Genomic DNA, 19881 nt, shown 5'->3' on the forward strand with positions numbered 1-19881 from the left:
CGTCGTCGGAAGCAGTCGGAAGGTTTCGCTTGATTTCTAACGCAAAGGCTGCCCCTAACCAATGACAATTCCCGTAAAAGGTGGAAATCCAGTGGTGGGAACTGAGAACTGATAGTTCAAGGGTGGGGGCTGTAATCTTGTGACGGTGACGGAGATCGGAGAAGTCAGTTGCACTTTTACGAGAAAGCCCACTGCTGGCTCTTCTCGGATCGGTGTATGCCTTTTTAATAAAAATCCAAATAATCTAACACCTCAAATCCACAACATGCTAATGAGTTTAAATCGTACTAAAATATCGCAAAAACAGTGCAGTGGATTTAATATACGAAAAAAATTGTACAATACGAGACATTTACCTTCTTGATCGTGGAGTAAAGTTTTTAGTTCACTAAAATATAATAAAATTAAGGAAAGAGAGAAATATACATAAAATTGTGCAATAGAGTGAAACAAAATGCCAGGCAAAGGTGGGAGAAAGGGTAACAAGGCGGGTAAGTTTCGCACTCTGTTACATAAATATTAATCAGTTCGTTGAAAAAACGTTGCACTCCGAAATTGAGATGATGAAATAATCGTATTAGTTATGATGGAAATTCCAATGGAATACCCTGGGCACGTGGTAACCATGTTGGAGCACGTTTTATGGGCATGGTATGCCCCCACGCGGCCTCATCCCATCTTTCATGGTCAATACTTTCCTGCGCCCATTATTGCACAACAATACACAACAACCAGAGAACATGACAAATACATTTTATTCCATATTGTTTATCATTATTCAGCTCACACTCACGGTAAACGCACCGAAGTGACGTCCGACGATGAATCAAGTAATAACGATACTGCCAGCATTACTAGCGGTCAATCAGACAACAGGAGTTTACTGGCTGATGATGTTAATGACAATGATATCGATGAGCTCAGCCAGCAAGAGGTTTTCGAGGAGAAACTCAAGGAAGCTATCGATGGACTCTCGCAGAAGAGTGCCAAAGGAAGAACATCCTGTTTTGTCGGGGTTGAGAAGATATTTGCGCTTAAATATGTACCCGATTTTGTGGAGGATAGGAAAATGACCATCACCGATTGCATTGAGAGGGGACTGAAGAAAGGGAGGAGTGATGAGAGAGCCACAGCTGCCAGATTGAGCACACTCTTGTGTGTACAACTTGGGGCCTTCGAAAGTGCCGAGGCCGTTTGCAGAGACCTCAAGTCTACTCTTATATTCATTGCCAATGATAACACTGCCTCCACTCAAGCCAGAGCTGAGGTGAGTTCACCAATTTTTTGGACATTCATAAATTATAGATGACACGTCTGTTTATTACAGCGTCATTTCACCACAACGCGTCAATTCGTCATTGACCTTTTCGCTTTTTGTTATTCTATCACTTTATTATTTTGACATTTTTTCATTTGAACACACGGACGAAAAAATTTAATAGAAAAACCTATCGAATTAGTTGGAAAATTCTATTGAATTTCTATTGAACTGTTCTGTTAGTTTTTGGCCGATTCTATTGAAATGTTCAATAGAAAATATTCAGTAGAAAAAGTCAATAGAATTCAATTTTTCTATACAACTTATTCTATTGAAATATTTTCTATAGAATTTCCTCCGCTCAAATTTTCCAAGTTTTTTCTTTTGATTTTCTTGATGAGAAGAAAATAAAAATAGAATGAAAAAAACTTAGAAAATTTGAGTCGAGCAAATTCTATAGAAAATATATGAAAAGAATAAGTTATATCGAAATAGTAGATTATGTCATTAGGCGATAAAAGTATTATCTGGCGAATGTGGCTTCATAATCTGAGCCGAAGGCGAGGATTATAATCACATTCGTCAGATAATACTTTTATCGCCGTGTGGCATACAATATTTTATGTCATTGGGCCCGAAAACCGCAATCTAATCGAGCGAAGCGAGGTTAGAATCGCGGTTTATCGGGCCTAATGACATAAAATCGAATTCTGTTGACTTTTTCTCTTAAATGTTTTCTACTGAACATGTCAATAGAATCAACCAAAAACTAATAGAAAGTTTGATAGAAATTCAATAGAATTTTCTAACGCATTCGATAGGTTTTTCTATTAAATTTTTTCGTGCGCGCATAATTTATTTGAACACATTTGTGTATGACATCGAGTTTTACATGCAATTATTTGCATCAATTTAACTTATTGCACATGTAACCATTGCTTGTTAGCTGTTTTTCGTTCTCTCTGACTCAATACGAAATCCAGCGACGTGGTGATACCTGTGATCACGGCTATGGTTTTTTACGTACTGATTGTACTCTAATAGATAGCTATAAAGTTGGCTCGATTTTGTTTTAAATATTTATTTTGGTTTCAATAAATTGAATTTCCTGATGTGTTAGTTTTTGTTACATGGAGAGAATACGTGGTTGTGTTGATAATTACATGTGTTAAAATAGTGTTCGGATGAGTTGGCTTGTGTTGAGTGTGTATGTATTGAATTTATTGTTTGTTGAATTAACGTGTGTAGAGTTGATGTGTTTAAATTGTTTTGTGAAATATAGACATGGAGCCAAATTATATAGTGGATACACCGAGAAAATTATTTTTGCCAAATATCCATTTGCTTGAGAGAAGTATTTGTTTTTTCAATACCAGATTTCTCCAATTGAATCACTCCCAGGCAATTCTCATTAGGTAACGTGAGTTTTTGAGGCATATCTTCGAATATAAGGGAGATAACGAAATTATTGTATTGACATTTTCTGCAGAGAGAATTAAGGGTTACAAAAAAGGTCTTGACAAAAAATTTGCTATCGCCCTTAGATTGCGAGATAGTCATTGAAAACTGGTCATTCGTCCAATTCGACTTAAACTGTTTTGCCGCTTCACCACTGATGCCTAGAGCAGTGAATTTTCAACGAAAAAATTGTATTACTTTACGTTTCATCTGCTTAATTTTTTTCACCAGTGCACTCTGGAAGTTGAGCCATGTTCTTATCTGAATCGATTACATTTTTTTCGACGCGGTACGTCTGTTTTCATTATGGGGGGGGGGGGCATTTCATTTTATGGGGGGAAAAAATCCTTATGATTCCCTATCGGCAGTGGCGTCATCTATCGGAATCCTAGAACATTCTAGAATTTTTTCTTTAATCCTAGATTTTTCTAGCAAATTCCAGATTTTTCCAGGAAAGTTTTGATTTTTCTAGAAATTCTCTAATTTTTTTTTCGTTCTGACTTTGGCAATTTTTATTGAAAACCTTTAGAAAGTCTTCAGAGTCTTTCAATATTGCTGAGATACAAATACATTTCTTTTAAAAAAACAATCTGAAGTTGTCTGAGAAAGGATCTAAAATAAGGATCTAAAATAAAAGAATCACCTAAATGGGAATATGATGCTTCCATACCTTTGAGAATATTTTAATTAGCAGAAAAAATTATGTGAAGTCAAAATAACAAAACAAAGAATAAATCAATTAAGAAATAATTGAATGCAGCCGAAACCCCTAATTTCTGGACGACCGGGTCATATTTTTTTTATTTATTAAATGTCGATCAATAGAAAAAATAAACCCTAGCCTGGTCACCAAACGCGTCACTGCGAATTGGTCATCTGCGCGGGGATTCCCCGCCGTGGTATTTGGGCTTTAGCGTTGCCGAATTCACTCTACACTGTCCGGGCGCGTTTAACGAGTTTCCGGCAACGTCGCGTCATGGGTAATTTCATTTAACATGGAAACAAATAATTCGTCTGTTCGAAATAATTTTTCTTTAGAAATTTTGGGAAATATTCTAAAAACTACTGTAATTTTTTAGACACTTCAATTGACAAAGTCAATTTTTTTTTAATTTTTCCGGTTAGCCAGTCAATTGCAATTGAAGAAAAACAATGCGTGGCGGGATTTCCCTCATAGGGTGATCAATCTAGGGTTAATCACGTGATTATACACGAGTAATATTATTGAAAAATAAACTAATCAGTACAATTTCCATTTTATTATTTATGGAATATTCAATGGAAGTAAAAATCGTCCAGAAATTGACGCTACTTTGGCAATTTGTTCTCTAGTGAAATGCTTTTCTATTTTTGTAGTCAAACATAAGAGCTTTCATTGGAGCCTCATTTGACCCTAAGTTTCTGAACATTTTACAATGATTTTATTATTTAAACTTGGCAGGTTTGAATTGGAATCTCAATATTGAACTGTTAGAAAACATTTAAAAAATCTGACAACAATAGAAAGTTTACTTTTGCAGGAAGATTGATGAAATACGAGGATTTTCTGTGAATAATTTACAAACAATCAATTTTCCACTGTAAAAATCATTTGATTGAAATCGTAACAAATTTATTCATATTCAGAATTTTATCAGAAATCAATTTAATGCCTGAAAAAATAAGGTTTCCGCAAATTTAAACAATTCAAATTATTTATTTATAAACAACGGAAGTTAAAAAAAATAATAATTCTGTATAAAATGTAATTTTAATAGCGCTGAATATTCATGATCTTTTCAAATTTTTCGCACGCAATTTAATTGACAAATTGGATCATTGAAGTTGGGTCCATGAAATCACTTCACTTCATACAATCCTGCAGAGTTTATCAGTCTCAAGATGTCTCATTGAAACAATCTCAATGTTTAAAATTAAGTTGGAGAAAAAGTAAACAAAAATGATACAATGTTTTATCATAAAAAAATACTCAATTGCAGTAGATTGTGCAACATTTGTCTCAACGTCGTAACAGCAGTGTTCAATGCGCATCTAAATGATTGCAGGCGAACATTGCCTTTGGTCGTGAATCACACTATCATTGACTTTGCATTTATGCAGACATGAAGCCATTTTTTATTCTCCCTTGGATGATTACAGATAAAATTAATGCAGCAATTATTGAATGTGATCATCTCCATCACGATCAATTAAGTTGAAAGATCAAAAGCACCTTTTGAAAATTCAATCATCATCGTTGTTATTCCTCCAATATTTCATGAATTTTCTAACTTGATTTGTCGTCATGAAGATTATTCATTTGTAATTCAGGATGTCCAGCCGTCAGGGAAAAATCAGGGAATTACGACAACTTTCTGGAATTTAAAATTTGATGCTTATTTTCTTCAAGTACCTAAAATGTTGAGAATTCTGTTGACAAAAACCATTATCCTGGAGTTTGATCTCAAATTTACTTAGAAAACCGGGATGTTAACATCTTCTCGTGGGATGAGACTGGGAACCCACTTTTTTGGGGTTTTTCTATGGGAAATTATAAATTCAGGATTCTACTTTTTAAAGGAATTCTTGCATATCAAGATGGTGGAAATATTTGAAAAATACTCACTTCCAGCAATATACAAACTGCAAAAATACTGAGAGTTCCAACCTAGTCCGCTAGAGAGATGTTAGCACCCTAGATCACCTCCTAAAGGGAGATCTCGCTAAAATTGAAAAATCTTTGAAAATTCCCTTAGCCATACTTCCTTTATTGCGCAATTTCCATCTGATGTATATTTTTGTATTCCGCAATTTTCGTTAGACTCTGTAAAATAAAATTAAGTACCCACTTTATGTCATAAACTATGGATAGCCCACGAAAAAATGTTTCTTTCAATTCACTCTTTTTTGTATGTTCTTGCATAAGAATGTCTAAAAAATCCAGTGTAGCAGACAGACTAAATCTAAACGATTTATTTTTTCTCAATCCATTCTATGCAATGTAAAACAAATACTCAATTTTATTCTTTGAAGTCTGACGAACAATGAAAAACAAAACTGAATTGGATGAAAATTATGATCCAAGGAAAATGTTGAAGGTGAAAATGGGAAATGACGATGACAATTCACTAATGGGTCTTTTCGCCAATCGAAGATAATTTTATTTTACCGGTGTTTGCCCCTCAATTTCGTTCGGTAAATCAACTGTTTTAACTCTCTTAGGTGAATTTCAATATCCCCACTCTATGCCTTCAAAACGGAATGCTGGTGTCCCTACTAAGGCTTCTACTACACTTTTCACCTTAGAGTCTGTAAATTTAACATTCTTTCACAAAAAAAATGTTTTCTATGCTCAGGGAAATTCATCAATTTGACCGGGAAAAGTCAGGAAATTTTGTTGAAAATTCCAGGTGGACACCCTGTAATTTTTTATTAGTTATATTATCCCTCGCGATTTTTTAAATTCAAACCCAACCTGTTTGAGAACATTTTCATTCCCTCAGGGGACTTTACGCACTGATAACCCCAGTAAAATTTTAATCACTGTTTTTGTTATCATTAATTATCTGTTTTTTCAGTGTTGCTGGGCCCTGAGTATGAATCAATTTTTCTCCGGTAACGACGCCAGTGATACTGTAGAAATTGTCCATCTGTTATCAGCAATCTTTGCTGGATCGTATCTCAAAGGAAACGGAGCGATAGCTACAGTTTCCCCCGACCTTGCAGCCCTTCATGCCGCCGCCCTGTCAGCCTGGACTCTTCTCTTGACCGTCATGACACCTTCTGACATTTACAATTTCATGGCAAGCAGTAAACCCAGTAATTTCATGCCATCACTCGATCGCCTGCGGCAATTACTTGAGTCACCTCATCTTGATGTGAGAATGTCAGCTGGTGAGGCACTGGCTGTGCTATTTGAACTGGGGCGAGACTTTTCCGAGGACTATGAGCAGGATTGGGCATTGGAACTGGTAGATGTACTCAAAGAATTGGCGACGGATTCCAACAAATATAGGGCTAAGAAGGATAGGAAACAGCAGAGGGCTAGCTTCCGGGATATTCTTCGTTACATCGAGGTAACTTGTTGATCATTATTTGAATATAATTTAATATAATTAAACTAGGGGTCTACGCCCTCTGCTCACTCCGCTTGTAAAGCCCCATATAATCGTCATATGACCTCATTACCCTTAATTTTGGAGTCTTAATAATAATTTTTTCTAATCATAATTTATTTTATTTTATTTTAATTTTCTAATCATAATCATAATTTTTTCTTCAAGTTTTCTTCACGCATTTTAATTGACAAATTTGATGATTGAAAATGGTTGAATCTATAGTGTGGTCTGTACCAAACTGTAACAGATACCTGGATATCCTCAAATATTTCCTCACTTTCTCATTCCAGGAGGAGATAACACCGGAAATGCAAATACGGTTTGCGCAAGAAATACTCTATCTCGAGGGCTGGTGCTCCAGAATTCAATACAACGCCTGCTGTCGTCTCCTAGGACCGGGTATGAACATTCATTTGGCTGAAAATTTACTTCTCCGTGAAATATTTCATCTTGGTAATCGGGCAGTTCCAATGTCATCCCACAAATCAACTAAACGTGAGAGGACTTTGATGAATGCTGCTGCATTTAAAGCACGTACCATTCAACGTAATAAGAATCGTGACAAACGTTCGGCAGCTATGGCACAATAATTGGATCACTCTTTCCTCGATATTATTTAATTTTTTTAATCTTATATTCATTCATCACACCATTTATTTGATTATCAATGAGAAACATGTTACAATAATTGCACGACATAACTATTGGTATTGACTAAAAAAAATTGAAAAATATTTTTCGCTGGTCGCAAAATAGTTCAAGTGTACATAATGTGTATTTTCATGGATAAATTGTCTGCTACGATTTTTTTTGACCGATTGCCTTTTTTGCAGTCAGGTGAATATTTATTCATGTGATGATGATTGTCGACGAAAAAACATAAGCATTCACGGAATTATTGTATATTCTGATATCGACGATGTAGGAAATACAAGATAAGCCAACTTATCGCAACGTTTTACACTAGATATGTAGCTTAGCTGTTGAATTTTAAACATGGGTATTTATTTTGTGGGCAAACTGAAAATTATCAACTTGATTACACTTCGTAATAGTTGTAATTTAAATACGATAATTGAACTGTAATAAAAAAAAATCCAGAAAAAGTACATTCAAGAAGACCAGAGTCACATCATTCTCCCGTTGTTAGTAGTGCAGACTGATCGTTTGATTGATGAATTCTTTTTCAGACAGCATGTGCCACCTGTATCCTAAGATCTTTGATACCTCTCGTTCTGTGTCTTCGTAGGTGTGGCAATTTGATTTAATCCAATTTTCGTGCTCCTCTGACCAGTCGGCGAAAATGGACCAGTCTTTATCGCACTTTTTTAACACGACATTTCGACGAACATATAAATACTTCAGGGATTTGGCCACAGATGTTATTTCGAGGATCGTTGCTGTTGATATCTTGTCTCGAATCATCTGAATAAAATGGCATTTCACAAGAATGATAAGTCAGTAGCAGATCGTCAAAATAGAAGTCGACTGAGCGTTGAGGTGAATTTATGTTTAGATTGAAGGGATCAGTGACGAAGCGGTACACTGAGAGAAAAAGCTAGTTTTGACAATGAAGATTTACTTGATACAAGAAAATATTCTGTTGTCAATGTTAACGAGTAGGGGTTCGAGCCTATTCGAGAGAAGGCATATGACCGTGACTTTTGCGCCATTAGTCTTTTGCTTCTTTTTATTTCTACCAATTCTATTGAGAGTTAGCTTCTGAATGGATCCGTAATAATTCCCTGTCCTTGTGACAGGCATATAACCGTAACCGCATGTTACCGGGTGTCTACAGCCAAATATTCAACCTTTTCACGAAAAAGATTTATCCCAAAGGTTAAGGTTGCGCCTATTCAAAATATCAACCTTCAGTATTGTAAGAGCTATAATCATACCAAATTTTAACTTACTATTCCCATTTTTATTTCTCAAGTTATCGTGCGTACAAGATTTTTCATGAAAAACGAAAAAACGGCAATATCTCCAAACTGTGTATTAAAGAGTATTTATTCTAATTGACATACATAAAGGCCATCGAGATGAGTGTTTTGAAAAAAAATTTAAAATCGGTACAGTAGTTTTTCAGATATTGAGGAAAAATGAAATTTAGACAAGTTGTGATATCTCAGGAACTACTGGACCGATCGGGCTGAAACGGGGCGCCAAAGTTGAGCTCAATAATAGCTACAATGACCGAAAATTTCAGATTTTTATCTGCAAAATTCACCGTATTTATGTTAAATTTTCTAAAAATTAATCACCAAAAACACAAGTTCTCGGATACATACATACAGACATGACCCTAAAAACATCATTTCTTCACGTTTCATAATATTCTAGACCATTTGCAATCAAAATTAGAAAATCGAAAAATTGGTCAAAAACAAGGCTTTCATTCGGAAGCAAAAAGAATTTTTTTGTGCCAAACATGCAAAACCTGCGCCGAAATTGAAAATTTTTATTGCAAAAATAGATTTAGTCTTTCCAAAAAAAAATTCTCTGTGCAAGCGAGAAATGTAATTTCTAGCACTACTTCTTCGTTATTTGATGCTCCCATACGTATTTTGCTCCCGGTAAATGCTCGTTTTATATGGAACGAGGGATAGTAGCTTGTCGTTTCAGCTATTTAGTAATTGCAGGCAAAAAGTGAATTCTTAAATGAAATAATAATAATGATATGGCAGCAATGTTGTAACTTAGGGACAAAATATTTCATGCTAAACTTCCCTCTGTAAAAGATATTTTTATCCTGAAAAGGCACCCTCTTGTATGAATGATCCGCCTCTTGAGCCAAATATTTCCTTGTTGAAAGCAGAGTAACTATTCATGTTTGAGACTTTCAAATTCGAACCAAACAATTCAGTAGTGAAGCGGAAAAATGCTTCAAGATTTTGACTATTAGCTAGTTTTCAATGAATATCTCGAAATCTAAGGAACACAGCGAAATTTTCGTCATGCCCTTTTTTGCAGAGAAAATTGAGGGCTACGAAAAAGGTTTGTTTGAAATGCAGCAAATAAGTCATTATCTAAAGTTTCCAGGCTCAACGGCAAATCTCGACCGACTTCGGGACCCTTCGGGTTCACGGGCAAATCACGAAGCAAATCGCCAAATATGAAATTTCTGTAGTATCAATCTATTCTTCAAAGAGTATACATTGGTTAGTCAGAGAGTCACCTATCGAGTACAGTATCAAAGTAATCGAATATCGAGTACATCACCGAGTATTATATTAAGTCTAGCGCTCTGTAGCGTCCCTATTTCGTTCAATTATTTATTAATTCCGAGTTAACTATCAATAATTTTGAGTGAATTATCAAGTTTAATATCGAGAGAATATCTAGCGCAGTGTAAAGACTATTATCAAATTGACATTGAGACATTCACCAATTCGTGTTTACCTAGACTCAAGACGCGTGGCTTGCGCCACTAATAAAGTACATCACCAGTGTTTTTGTAATCTGCGTGTCTGTAATTTCACCCTTTCCATATCACGTGCTCCCAATCGGCCCTAATATTAGTCTCAATCCCTAACAAGGTTATTACCAAAATTTCGTTATCTCCCTTAGATTCGGAGATATTCCTCCAGAACTCGGCTAAGGGCTAAGTCGACAACCGTTTCAGCGCTTCGCTACTGAATTACTTTTTTGGTAATTTTCACCTAAAGATTTTGTTGACCCAAACAAGACTTGTTTGAGAACTTGTTCGTTTTTCTCTCAGTGTAGGACTGCAAACACATAATGACAAATAAATATCATTCCAAATGTCAAAGAAAAAATTCTGCTACCAGTGTGCTTATATGCGGACAGCTTCTGCAGAGTTGGACGAGATAGGTATCCATTCGATTGGAAAACTTCCTTGAAAGGTAATACTTCGATAAACCCTGCATTGCATATGTCGTCAATGTTGATCGAAAATTAATTGCCTGAGCCATTATGGTCTCTCTCGCCAGCTGAAAGATATAATTTTTCAGATCGTTCTTTCACCGCAATTTTCGTCAATCCTTACTTGCACCACGGGATTCGTTATAATGATACTGTGGCACGGAATTGCACTGTGCTCTGGAAATTCTAGGGGCAATGTCATGTCCGGCTTTTTACTCTCAACTTCAATATGAACTTGCAATTTTTTATTATTCTTCCTGACTTTGACCCATGCTTCATGTCTTGGCTGAAATGCAGTAATAATATTCTTTTATCAATAATAATAATCACTAATGTACGAAAAAATTATAGAGCATTCGCTGAAGAATTCTATCGAAATACTTCTGGAAAATTCATCAGATTTGCTTCTTCAAATATTCACGAAAAAAACATTTAATGTGGAAAAGTTAATATGGTACAGGTTTTATATATAAATCACTCTCTAGAGATGTTTTTGCAGAAATTTACCAGAATGAATTCTAATTCCAATTGCAAATCTAATTCTTGACTTTTTCCAAATGAAAAATAAGAAAAAATACAATGTAAGCAAGTGGAAAATTGCTCTTGTATTGTATATAGTGTGACGTGTGGAGATATTGACACGTCGATTTTGTTTAGTTAATATTTTATAATGAAATTAAGGCAAAAATGTCTGGGCTGAATAAGCAGTCCACGGTGACACTTGAGTCCAGCTTCTTGGGATGGAGCTGTTTGACTGTTGTAGACATTGTCAGTGATGAAATATGACTGTGTTAGTTACGAAAAACCGTGAGAATGCTTATTAAGCATTTCGAGCTAGCAATGGCTCCAAAGCTCTAGAGTAAGGCAGAGTACGGCAGGAGTTAAAGTTGGACGGATGTCCACTCCTGACCAAAAATGTATAGCAGACCCGCGTAAAAACCGAACCCGTTAAACAGTTGATTTGTAACTCATCCATCCATTATCCATATAATATGGTGTTTATTATTAATAAATCGGTAGTGTTCGGCTATTTGAGTACACAATACCTATCCCGATCCTCATCCTAGTCGCGTCACGTTGAATCTGAGCGAACTCCCCGTGAGCTCTGACGGTATAGCTAGCTGAGCATAGTTTTGAGTCGAACGGCGACTCAATTAAGGGAGGTAGAAAACCTCCCACGTAACAATAGTGTTGTTATTTTTGCTAATAAATTAGCAATATTCTTCCGAATGGTTATTTTGCACATCATTTCCTTCTATCATGTTTAATTCATTATTTATTTAACTTTACTAAATTGAATAAGATCTCATTTTACCTAATTTTACCAGATTTTCATCTAGTTGAATATTATCATCATCATTATTCTTATTATCCCTTTTCATCTATACAACCGATTGTCTCTTCTGAGTTCGATCTCTCCCCTCTCCCCTTCGATAAAACGTTAATAGAAAATGTTTATTTACCTGAAGGAATTTGGAACATCACATTTGAAACAACCATCAGAAAGCTCACTTTCAAGGAAATTCATGGAAAATTCTAAATTTTTGAACAATCATCATAAAAATTAAATCAACCAATATAGCTATTGTAATCATCTTTTAACTTCGACTGAACGGCATTAAAACAAACATTTTAAGCTATGATTGAATTCATTTAAAGCATGATATTCAAAGATATCCCCGGAAATCTAATTTTCAAAAAATACCTAATTTTAAAAATTTCCAAATAAATCAAAGTAACGATTATTGCTATCGCCTTCATCTTCGAACTCGATCAAAAGAACATCCAAACAAATTTTTTAAGCCATCATTCAATCAATTCAGAACATTTTTTGAAGTTATCGTAGGACAACTGATTTTCGAACAAATTCTAAAAATAAACAACTTATCGATAAATTAAACATTAATTAACGGCTCAACAATACCTACATTTGAAGAAAACATTCGAGCCATTCATTAGCGAACAATTAAAGACAAACTTTACCACACACACATACGTACGGCAAACGGCGCATAATTGGAATATAATGAATCGATATAACACAAAAAATTCAAAATTTAAATATGAACGATTACAAAAGCAAACGTTTAAAACAGGGTACGTAGTCATCGAAAATATATCGATGATTTTTCTATGGATTAATTCTGTAACAGATATTTCGAGGAAGAAAACTGTGTCAAAAAGCTCATAGAATTTCCAACAAAATTCTGTACAATTTTCTCTTGGATTTTTTTTCCTATGCGTTTACACTTGAATATTACCACTCACCAATTTGATCACAGAATCAGCTGGACTGTACCGGTTTTGTAAAATATGCAAATGTTCCAATTTTGTATGGCTAATCAGTTCCAGAACATCTTCATCCAAATTCTGAGGACTGACAACTAAAACCTGAGAAAATCATTTAAAAAAATAATTTGATTCAAAAGTAATCCTCCTTTTTCCAAATTATAATACACACACGGGAGAGAAAAATTCAATAAAAATTACCAGAAAAAAAAAACGTTAAATTTACGTTTCGAAACGTAATCCGCGAGCAAAGTAAAATTAAATAAAAAGTGTGAGTCAAAACTGAAATTGTACGAATCGCCACGTAAATTCTACGATTTGTTCCGTAAAAATTAACCACCCGTCTGATGATTCACCGTTGTGGGGACAAGTCGTTCCATAATTTTTCCCCAATGATTGAGAAATAACTCACCAGCTTCATAAAAATGGTTAAACATTCAAGAATTTGTGATTTTGTAGACAAAATAAGTCGGGAAGTGTCTGTAAGATTTTACCCCTCCGGGAAAAATTACGTGACAATTTCGTACTTTGTTCGGTGATGAACCTGAAAATTCTCTGAACGTTTCAGATTTCTTCTATTCCATACCTATAAAAATTGCCGGAAAACGATTCCCCATTGTGGATTACGTGAATTGTTCCATCATTTTTACTGAATATTTCTCTCCGTGCAATTTAAGTTTATTTCTCTCTGTAGCATTGATCCAATCGGGGATAAAAGTCACCTCTAAATTGATGAAAACTCCAACATGCAAGAGAGGACAATGAAACTTGGTAGCATTGATGAGTACAAGTTTTCTCAGAGTTTCCGTGCAATTGGCGCATATTTCATCCAAAAAATACAAAGCTTCCCGGCTATCCAGCATCAAGTCAATGAACTCCAGATACCTGAGACATTTCAAATTCTGCGCAAGTCTTTTCACAGCTTCCAGAAGCTTTCCCCCAGTCCCAAAGATCTTAATTTGCTCTGGATCATTGCTGTTGGCCATATTGCAGGGAAACGTGAACTTCAAGTGCCGAATTTGAGTGCCAACGCCAGCCAACGATGGATCATTCGAATGTTGATTCTCGATGTACCAAGAAATCATGTTCATGAACTCGTAAAGATTATAAAAATTGTACATTGGTTCGAAAGTGAGAGATCGAAAATTTCTTCCAACTTTATTCAGGCATGTTGAGGTTCTTATGTGATCCAAAACATACTGCCATCCACTGTAGTAATTATATTTGCCTCTGGTGAGTGTCATATCTTCCAAGGTAAATTTTGACCACACATTGGGTAATTTAAAAGCTCTGTACCAGCTTCTACAGACCAAGGATGCATAGTAACGTTCTCGAGTTGTTAAATATGAGAATATCTCTTCCAAAATTATGTCTGGCACTTGGTCCCAGGCACTGTAGACTTTGCCTTCCCCCGTTGCATCCTCTTCGTCAATGTCGATGTAGAGAGCTGGAAAATATTTTTTTTGTTGAAAAAGTTTTTCATTCAAAAACTAATTATTTGTGGCCGTCCGCATGATATCAACTTTCTCGATGTGAAGTTGTGAAGGCACTGATATTATTTATTTCACATTCCGCACATTTCGGGCCAAAAATTACCTTGAAAAATGACATCGCTAGAGAATACAAAAAAAAACTAATTTCAAAGTATTCTATTTCAACATACGAAAGTTTCGTGTTTTTCCACGAGTATCGAACGATATTTTTCATCACAATGTGTGGAAAAGAGCCGTTTTAGGCACACGAAGCGTGCCTAGAAAGTTACTTTTTCGCACGGCGGGATGAAAACACTTTTACGCACTTGTATCGAAATATACTATTTTCGGGAGTAAGATACGTGTGGTAGTGTAGAATAGCAAACAAGTAGTGCTAAAATAGTATATTTCGATACGAGTGAGACGGATTTTTCACGAGAGTGAAGTTGGCGGCCCGAGGCGAAGCCGAGGGGTACCAATCACACGAGCTGAAAATTCCTGTCTCACATGTGTTGAATAATATTTGTTGATAGTGATGTTCCGTTCAGTGAGTGGCCGAACTGTACCTTTTTCATTTAGAAGTAAACGAAAAGACTTTACGAGCAAACGAAAAGTCACTTTTCGATACGAGGTGAATGTATCAGCAGTGTCAAAAATGAAATGACTTTTAGACACGGAAAATAATAATCATTTGGAATAACTAAATCCATTTTTGCAAAGAAAATTTTTCATTTCAGGACACTTCAAATGTTCAGAACGAGATTTTCTATCCTTGTTCATTTTTAACTTGCGATTTTCTTGTTAAACAACACTTGTTTCAGCACCTATTTTTCTCTAATTGCTTAATTACTGATTACGATTCACTACGTTTTAAATGATAGAAATATTCATTTTTCGTTTTTTTATTGAAAAACTTTTGAATATAGTGTTGAGTATTTCGTGTTTTTTGTATCATCTACTATTTGGATGCAGAAGGAAATTAATAGTCTCCTTCAGAAACATGTAAATCATGGCTGATGAAACGACTCGAAGTTCTATCTCTATTTGTGTTCAGAGCTGGGAAATAATCGGCGTAATTTGAAAGGTTCGTTCACTGAATTATTTGAACTTTAAGAAAAGCGGCGAGATACTTAACCAAGGTGGAAAGACATTCTAAAATATTCCGTTTACATCTGGATAATTTTAGATCATCAGAGATTTTACAAGCTGACGAAGAAATGAGCGAAAATAACACCACGTACCTTTCTCTTGTTCATCAAATTTCCAGCCACCCTTATTCATTCCCATTTTTCTTTGTTCATAATAATCGCAGCAAAAACTTTTGCGATGATTTATTCTATTTATAATTCGTGAGAAACTGAAAAACGACTGGTGGATCTTCACAGTTCAGCAGATTTTTGTTCGTGGAATTTTCACGTGGATTTTATATGGAAAACCGCACGCCGATTGAACTCTGCCCGGTTTATTTTCGACCTTTTTCACGCACATAATATACGTATAATGACATAAATAGCAAAACGCGACTCGCTTTTTCCAATTCTCTTTGTGTCTTTACCTCTTACGTTTAATTGGCCCGATGTTATGTTGGCCGTTCGTTCTGAGAGCTGCCAACATAATGAAATTCAAAAGTTTTGAGCTTTATCTCATTGATAAACCAGAGGATAAAAAATTTAAAAAGTTGAAAAGTTTGAGAATTTCTGTAGAAACAATTTCACAAACAATTTATTAACAAATATTCCACCTTTAATTACTGATTAATTGAGTAATAGAAAGTTTTTATTTCTGATTATCATAATAGGGTTAATGACATTTCAATAACTATTGTCCATTGTCACAATAATGAAAATTTTGACCGTCCATATTACCCATTAATCGAATAATGAAGTGTTCTCGATTATTGATTAGATGGGTATTTTGAAATATTTTCGATTTCATTATTGATTGAATGACTATTCTAGAATATCCAAGTATAATTATCGATTTGATAAGTAATATGTATTTTCAAATATGATTACTCATTGATATGGGGTTTTAAAAATGTGAATTTTTCAATACCCATTCATAATATAATGAAAAATTATTTCCACGCTATGCACGGACAGAAATGTTCAGTAAAAATTACGGAACGCTCCGTAAAAATTTCGTAAAATTTCCTACAACCACATTTCGCTTCGGAATTATGGAAAAGATTCGTAATTTTTATTGAATATTTCTCTCCGTGTGAGTGACGAAATAAAAAATACGTATTTGCGGTGAAAATGATATTTGTGCCGATCTCCTGGTGATAGAAAATGATATCAAAGAGAAAATAATCTGACTGTAACCAGCCATCAGTCAAAGGCCTTTATAACAATTGTTATGCAGCAGGTAATGAAGTGACTCCATTAGCCGCTGTATAACAATAATGAACTTCATCTCAAATAAAATAAACATAGAATCGAAGAAAAACCAAAATTCTATTGTAAGGGATAACAAAAATCGAATACTATAACAAAAATCGAATCAATGTGAAACTTTAATTTTGGTAAAACCTGCTATATAGATTATTATAAATAACCCCATAAGGGTCGGCACTCATATAAAAAAGGAGGGGAAGTCTTGAAAACCTCAGGAGAAAGGTATTTTCCATTCGAAGGACTACTTTATTTACAAAAGTATAAAAATCTATGTCAATGAGAACGCTGGTAACTATGATACAACGAAGAAGTAATCGCTGGCCACACAATCGATTCGATCCAATCGAGGTAATAGGCAACGCGCGTGTAAACTCCTGGGAAATCAGGCGTTCCACACAGTTTTCCAAAACTCGTAATCCCAACGATTACATGCATACAAGTTTCCACGTTGTAGATTTGAAGGGGCCCTCCGGAATCACCATTACACGTATCTCGCTTCCATCCACCACGGGGGTCACCAGCACATAGCATACTAGGAGCAATGCCATGTGGAATTGCAATTGTTCGTTTGTATGCTAGTGCACAGGGTAGAGTGTCGATTATCTCTAACTTTACTTTATGTAAATTATCCTGAATTTGTACGTCACCTGTAATTCGGGAATGGGATAATCCATTAAAATAAAAGCAACCACGCACGAAAACATTTAATAGAAATTACAATTCTATTGGATTTCTATTAAAGTAGCTCTACCCTTCGGCGGGGCTACACTGTACTTTTGGATATTTTCAGTTTTTTAATTTATCACCTAAATTGCATGGAAAAAATTTGAAAAAATTCATATCGTCAGTATTATCTAAATTAAATTTCACAAAATATTGATATTTTTTCAAACATTTCCCTCTTAAATAATGAAACTTGTTTGCAAAACGGTTGATTATTTTTTGTGAGGTGTCAAAAAAATTCTTGATTTTTTACATCTAATGAAAAAAAAATTCAGATTTTAACCTTTGATTGTAATGGAAATGCTGATTTTGAAACATTTCTTCTTTGAAAAACCAAAACGATAATTAAATTGAGAAAAAAATGAGAATTCCGAATCTAATCGAGTTTTCTGCAATTTAGTTGCAGTTTTCAATAATCTTTGAATTTACCGTAAGGGTAGAGCTACTTTAAACTTACTATTAGCTTTTGAGCCATTTTATTGAAATGTTCAATAGAAAATCTTCTATCTAAACAAAAGTCAATAGAATTTGATTTTTCTATACAACTTCTTTTATTGAGATATTTTCTATAGAATTTCGTCGGCTCAAATTTTCGTTTCATTCGTTTTTTTTTCTTTTTGTCAAGAAAATCAAACAAACAAACTTGGAAAATTTGAACAGAGGAAATTCTGTAGAAAGTATCTCAATAGAATAAGTTATATAGAAAAATCCAGTAAAATTGTCTAGCGAATTCGCTAGGGTTTTCTATAAAATTCTTTCATACGTGATAGAGTAAAGAGGCCACCAAATTAAACTCTAGTATATGATAAGTCAATACCAATGGCCATATGCTTCCGAAATACTCAAGTTTCTTCATTTCCGACAAATTCAATATAAATTACCAAGTTTATGTTTACAACGAAGTAAAAAAGAAAAAATAATGAATAAATCAAAATAAATGAACGATCCAATGAATAAATGAATTAGTGAACATTTATAGAAATAAAACAAAACAAAGAGACAAGAATTTTGACGTTTAATAGATAGAAGTCAATAAATAAAGTCAAATAGAGTTCATTTCTGTATCGACATATTAACAGGGACAACTAGAATTTAAAAGAATAACTTGTGTTTATGGTTTGAAATGTGATATTAATGACACTGAACCCATTCAACGCTCGCGAAAAATTTGACGGCTTTGCTACCGAAATAGCGAGGAAGGCAAAAATTAATTGAAATATCTGAATAATTTGTAATTACCAAATTGTAAGGATCCCCATCCAGTTGCCCATACCGTTTCCGTTACACCACCGAATCTTGAGTGCAAACATGCTGGGCTGATGGTGTCAGAAAATACAACAGGTCTCGCGAGTCTCATCAAAGCGATATCCGCGTACAGCTTGGGGTGTTTATATTCGGGATGTCGAACGATTTCAACCACTCCAATGATTGTACCTGATCTGATTGCACTTAGACTGGTTGTTCCCAACCGCGCTACCCCACGTTTCTTTCTAAACATCAACATATTTTCAAGATCAATCCGGTGGTCATTTATAAAATTGACGAAAAGGGGAAACCTAACAAATTCACTAGAGGCTAAATGACGCAGAGGAGCAAGAAAAATTACGTGTCATAGGAAATTTATTCATTAGTTAATTACAGATCCTGTTAATTTACAAGTGCATTTATTCAAATTGTCAGTTAACATTTACTACCTAAACTACTCTGCTGGCCAGCAATTACCACTAATTATCCAACCAATTCCTATATAGCTTGCTACTATTTCACCTAAACCTAAGCATACTCCTCTTGAAGTCTGCCTTCAATCGAAGTCCAGAGTTCCGTACAATATTCTGGGGTTTTGCCCGCCCCAGAGAGGCACCGGAAGGCCCGTAGGTAAATACAACTGGACGAGAGGCAGTGAACACCTTCTCAGAGGGTTTGCCGACTGTCTTATTGTTAGTTGTTCTCGTGATCGGCCTGAGGAGGTCGTAAGCAAGCATTTTCTCCCTTTTGATATGGCGTCTGGCGGTGGTCCTCAGTCGAGAGTCACCTCGGCAGACGTGATGCCATCTCCGGGATACTCGAGCTGCGTTCAAGAGTGATTGGGGATCAAGCTGTCTGAAAATCAACTGCGTCACTTCTACTGGTAGATTTGCAATCGGATCCATGTTGGGTTTGCCAACACCAAACAGGCGCATGAGCTTTCCAAAGAATTCCATGTTGCTACTACTGAAAGAAGTTACAGAATGGCAGTTGCTCGCCGGGCGACGCCCTTTATACCTGCACCCCCACTCCCTCCGACCCCCCCCCCCCCCCCCCCC

At 35.3% G+C, this 19881-nt stretch overlaps 3 protein-coding genes across 3 annotated transcripts in view; 1 reads left to right on the forward strand and 2 right to left on the reverse strand.

Moving 5' to 3' along the window:
- The first annotated feature begins 17 nt into the window (after positions 1-17).
- On the forward strand, positions 18-7929 carry LOC107039550 (interferon-related developmental regulator 2). The gene is made up of 4 exons (XM_015259221.2): positions 18-491; positions 783-1267; positions 6274-6771; positions 7104-7929. The coding sequence occupies exons 1-4, from the start codon at positions 455-457 to the stop codon at positions 7401-7403; spliced, it is 1320 nt and encodes a 439-aa protein (XP_015114707.1). The 5' UTR covers positions 18-454; the 3' UTR covers positions 7404-7929.
- LOC107039547 lies at positions 7450-15933 on the reverse strand. Its single transcript, XM_015259206.2, has 6 exons — positions 15701-15933; positions 13710-14434; positions 12967-13089; positions 10823-10984; positions 10602-10766; positions 7450-8238 (listed from the first exon to the last, which is right to left on the reverse strand). Exons 1-6 carry the CDS (start codon positions 15744-15746, stop codon positions 7960-7962), a joined length of 1500 nt encoding a protein of 499 aa, XP_015114692.1. The 5' UTR covers positions 15747-15933; the 3' UTR covers positions 7450-7959.
- A 1195-nt stretch (positions 15934-17128) lies between these two features.
- The window catches only part of LOC107038265 (serine protease snake), a 12832-nt gene continuing 10079 nt past the window's right edge, over positions 17129-19881 (reverse strand). Inside the window, exons 3-4 of the mRNA XM_015257276.1 lie at positions 18818-19068; positions 17129-17502 (exon numbers count right to left, since the gene is read on the reverse strand). Of these exons, the coding sequence (XP_015112762.1) occupies positions 17129-17502; positions 18818-19068 (625 nt within the window). The remainder of the gene's footprint in view (positions 17503-18817; positions 19069-19881) is intronic.

The sequence above is a fragment of the Diachasma alloeum genome, unplaced genomic scaffold (genome assembly GCF_001412515.2).
Source record: "Diachasma alloeum isolate Michigan unplaced genomic scaffold, Dall2.0 Dall_scaffold_00178, whole genome shotgun sequence".
NCBI lineage: Eukaryota > Metazoa > Arthropoda > Insecta > Hymenoptera > Braconidae > Diachasma > Diachasma alloeum.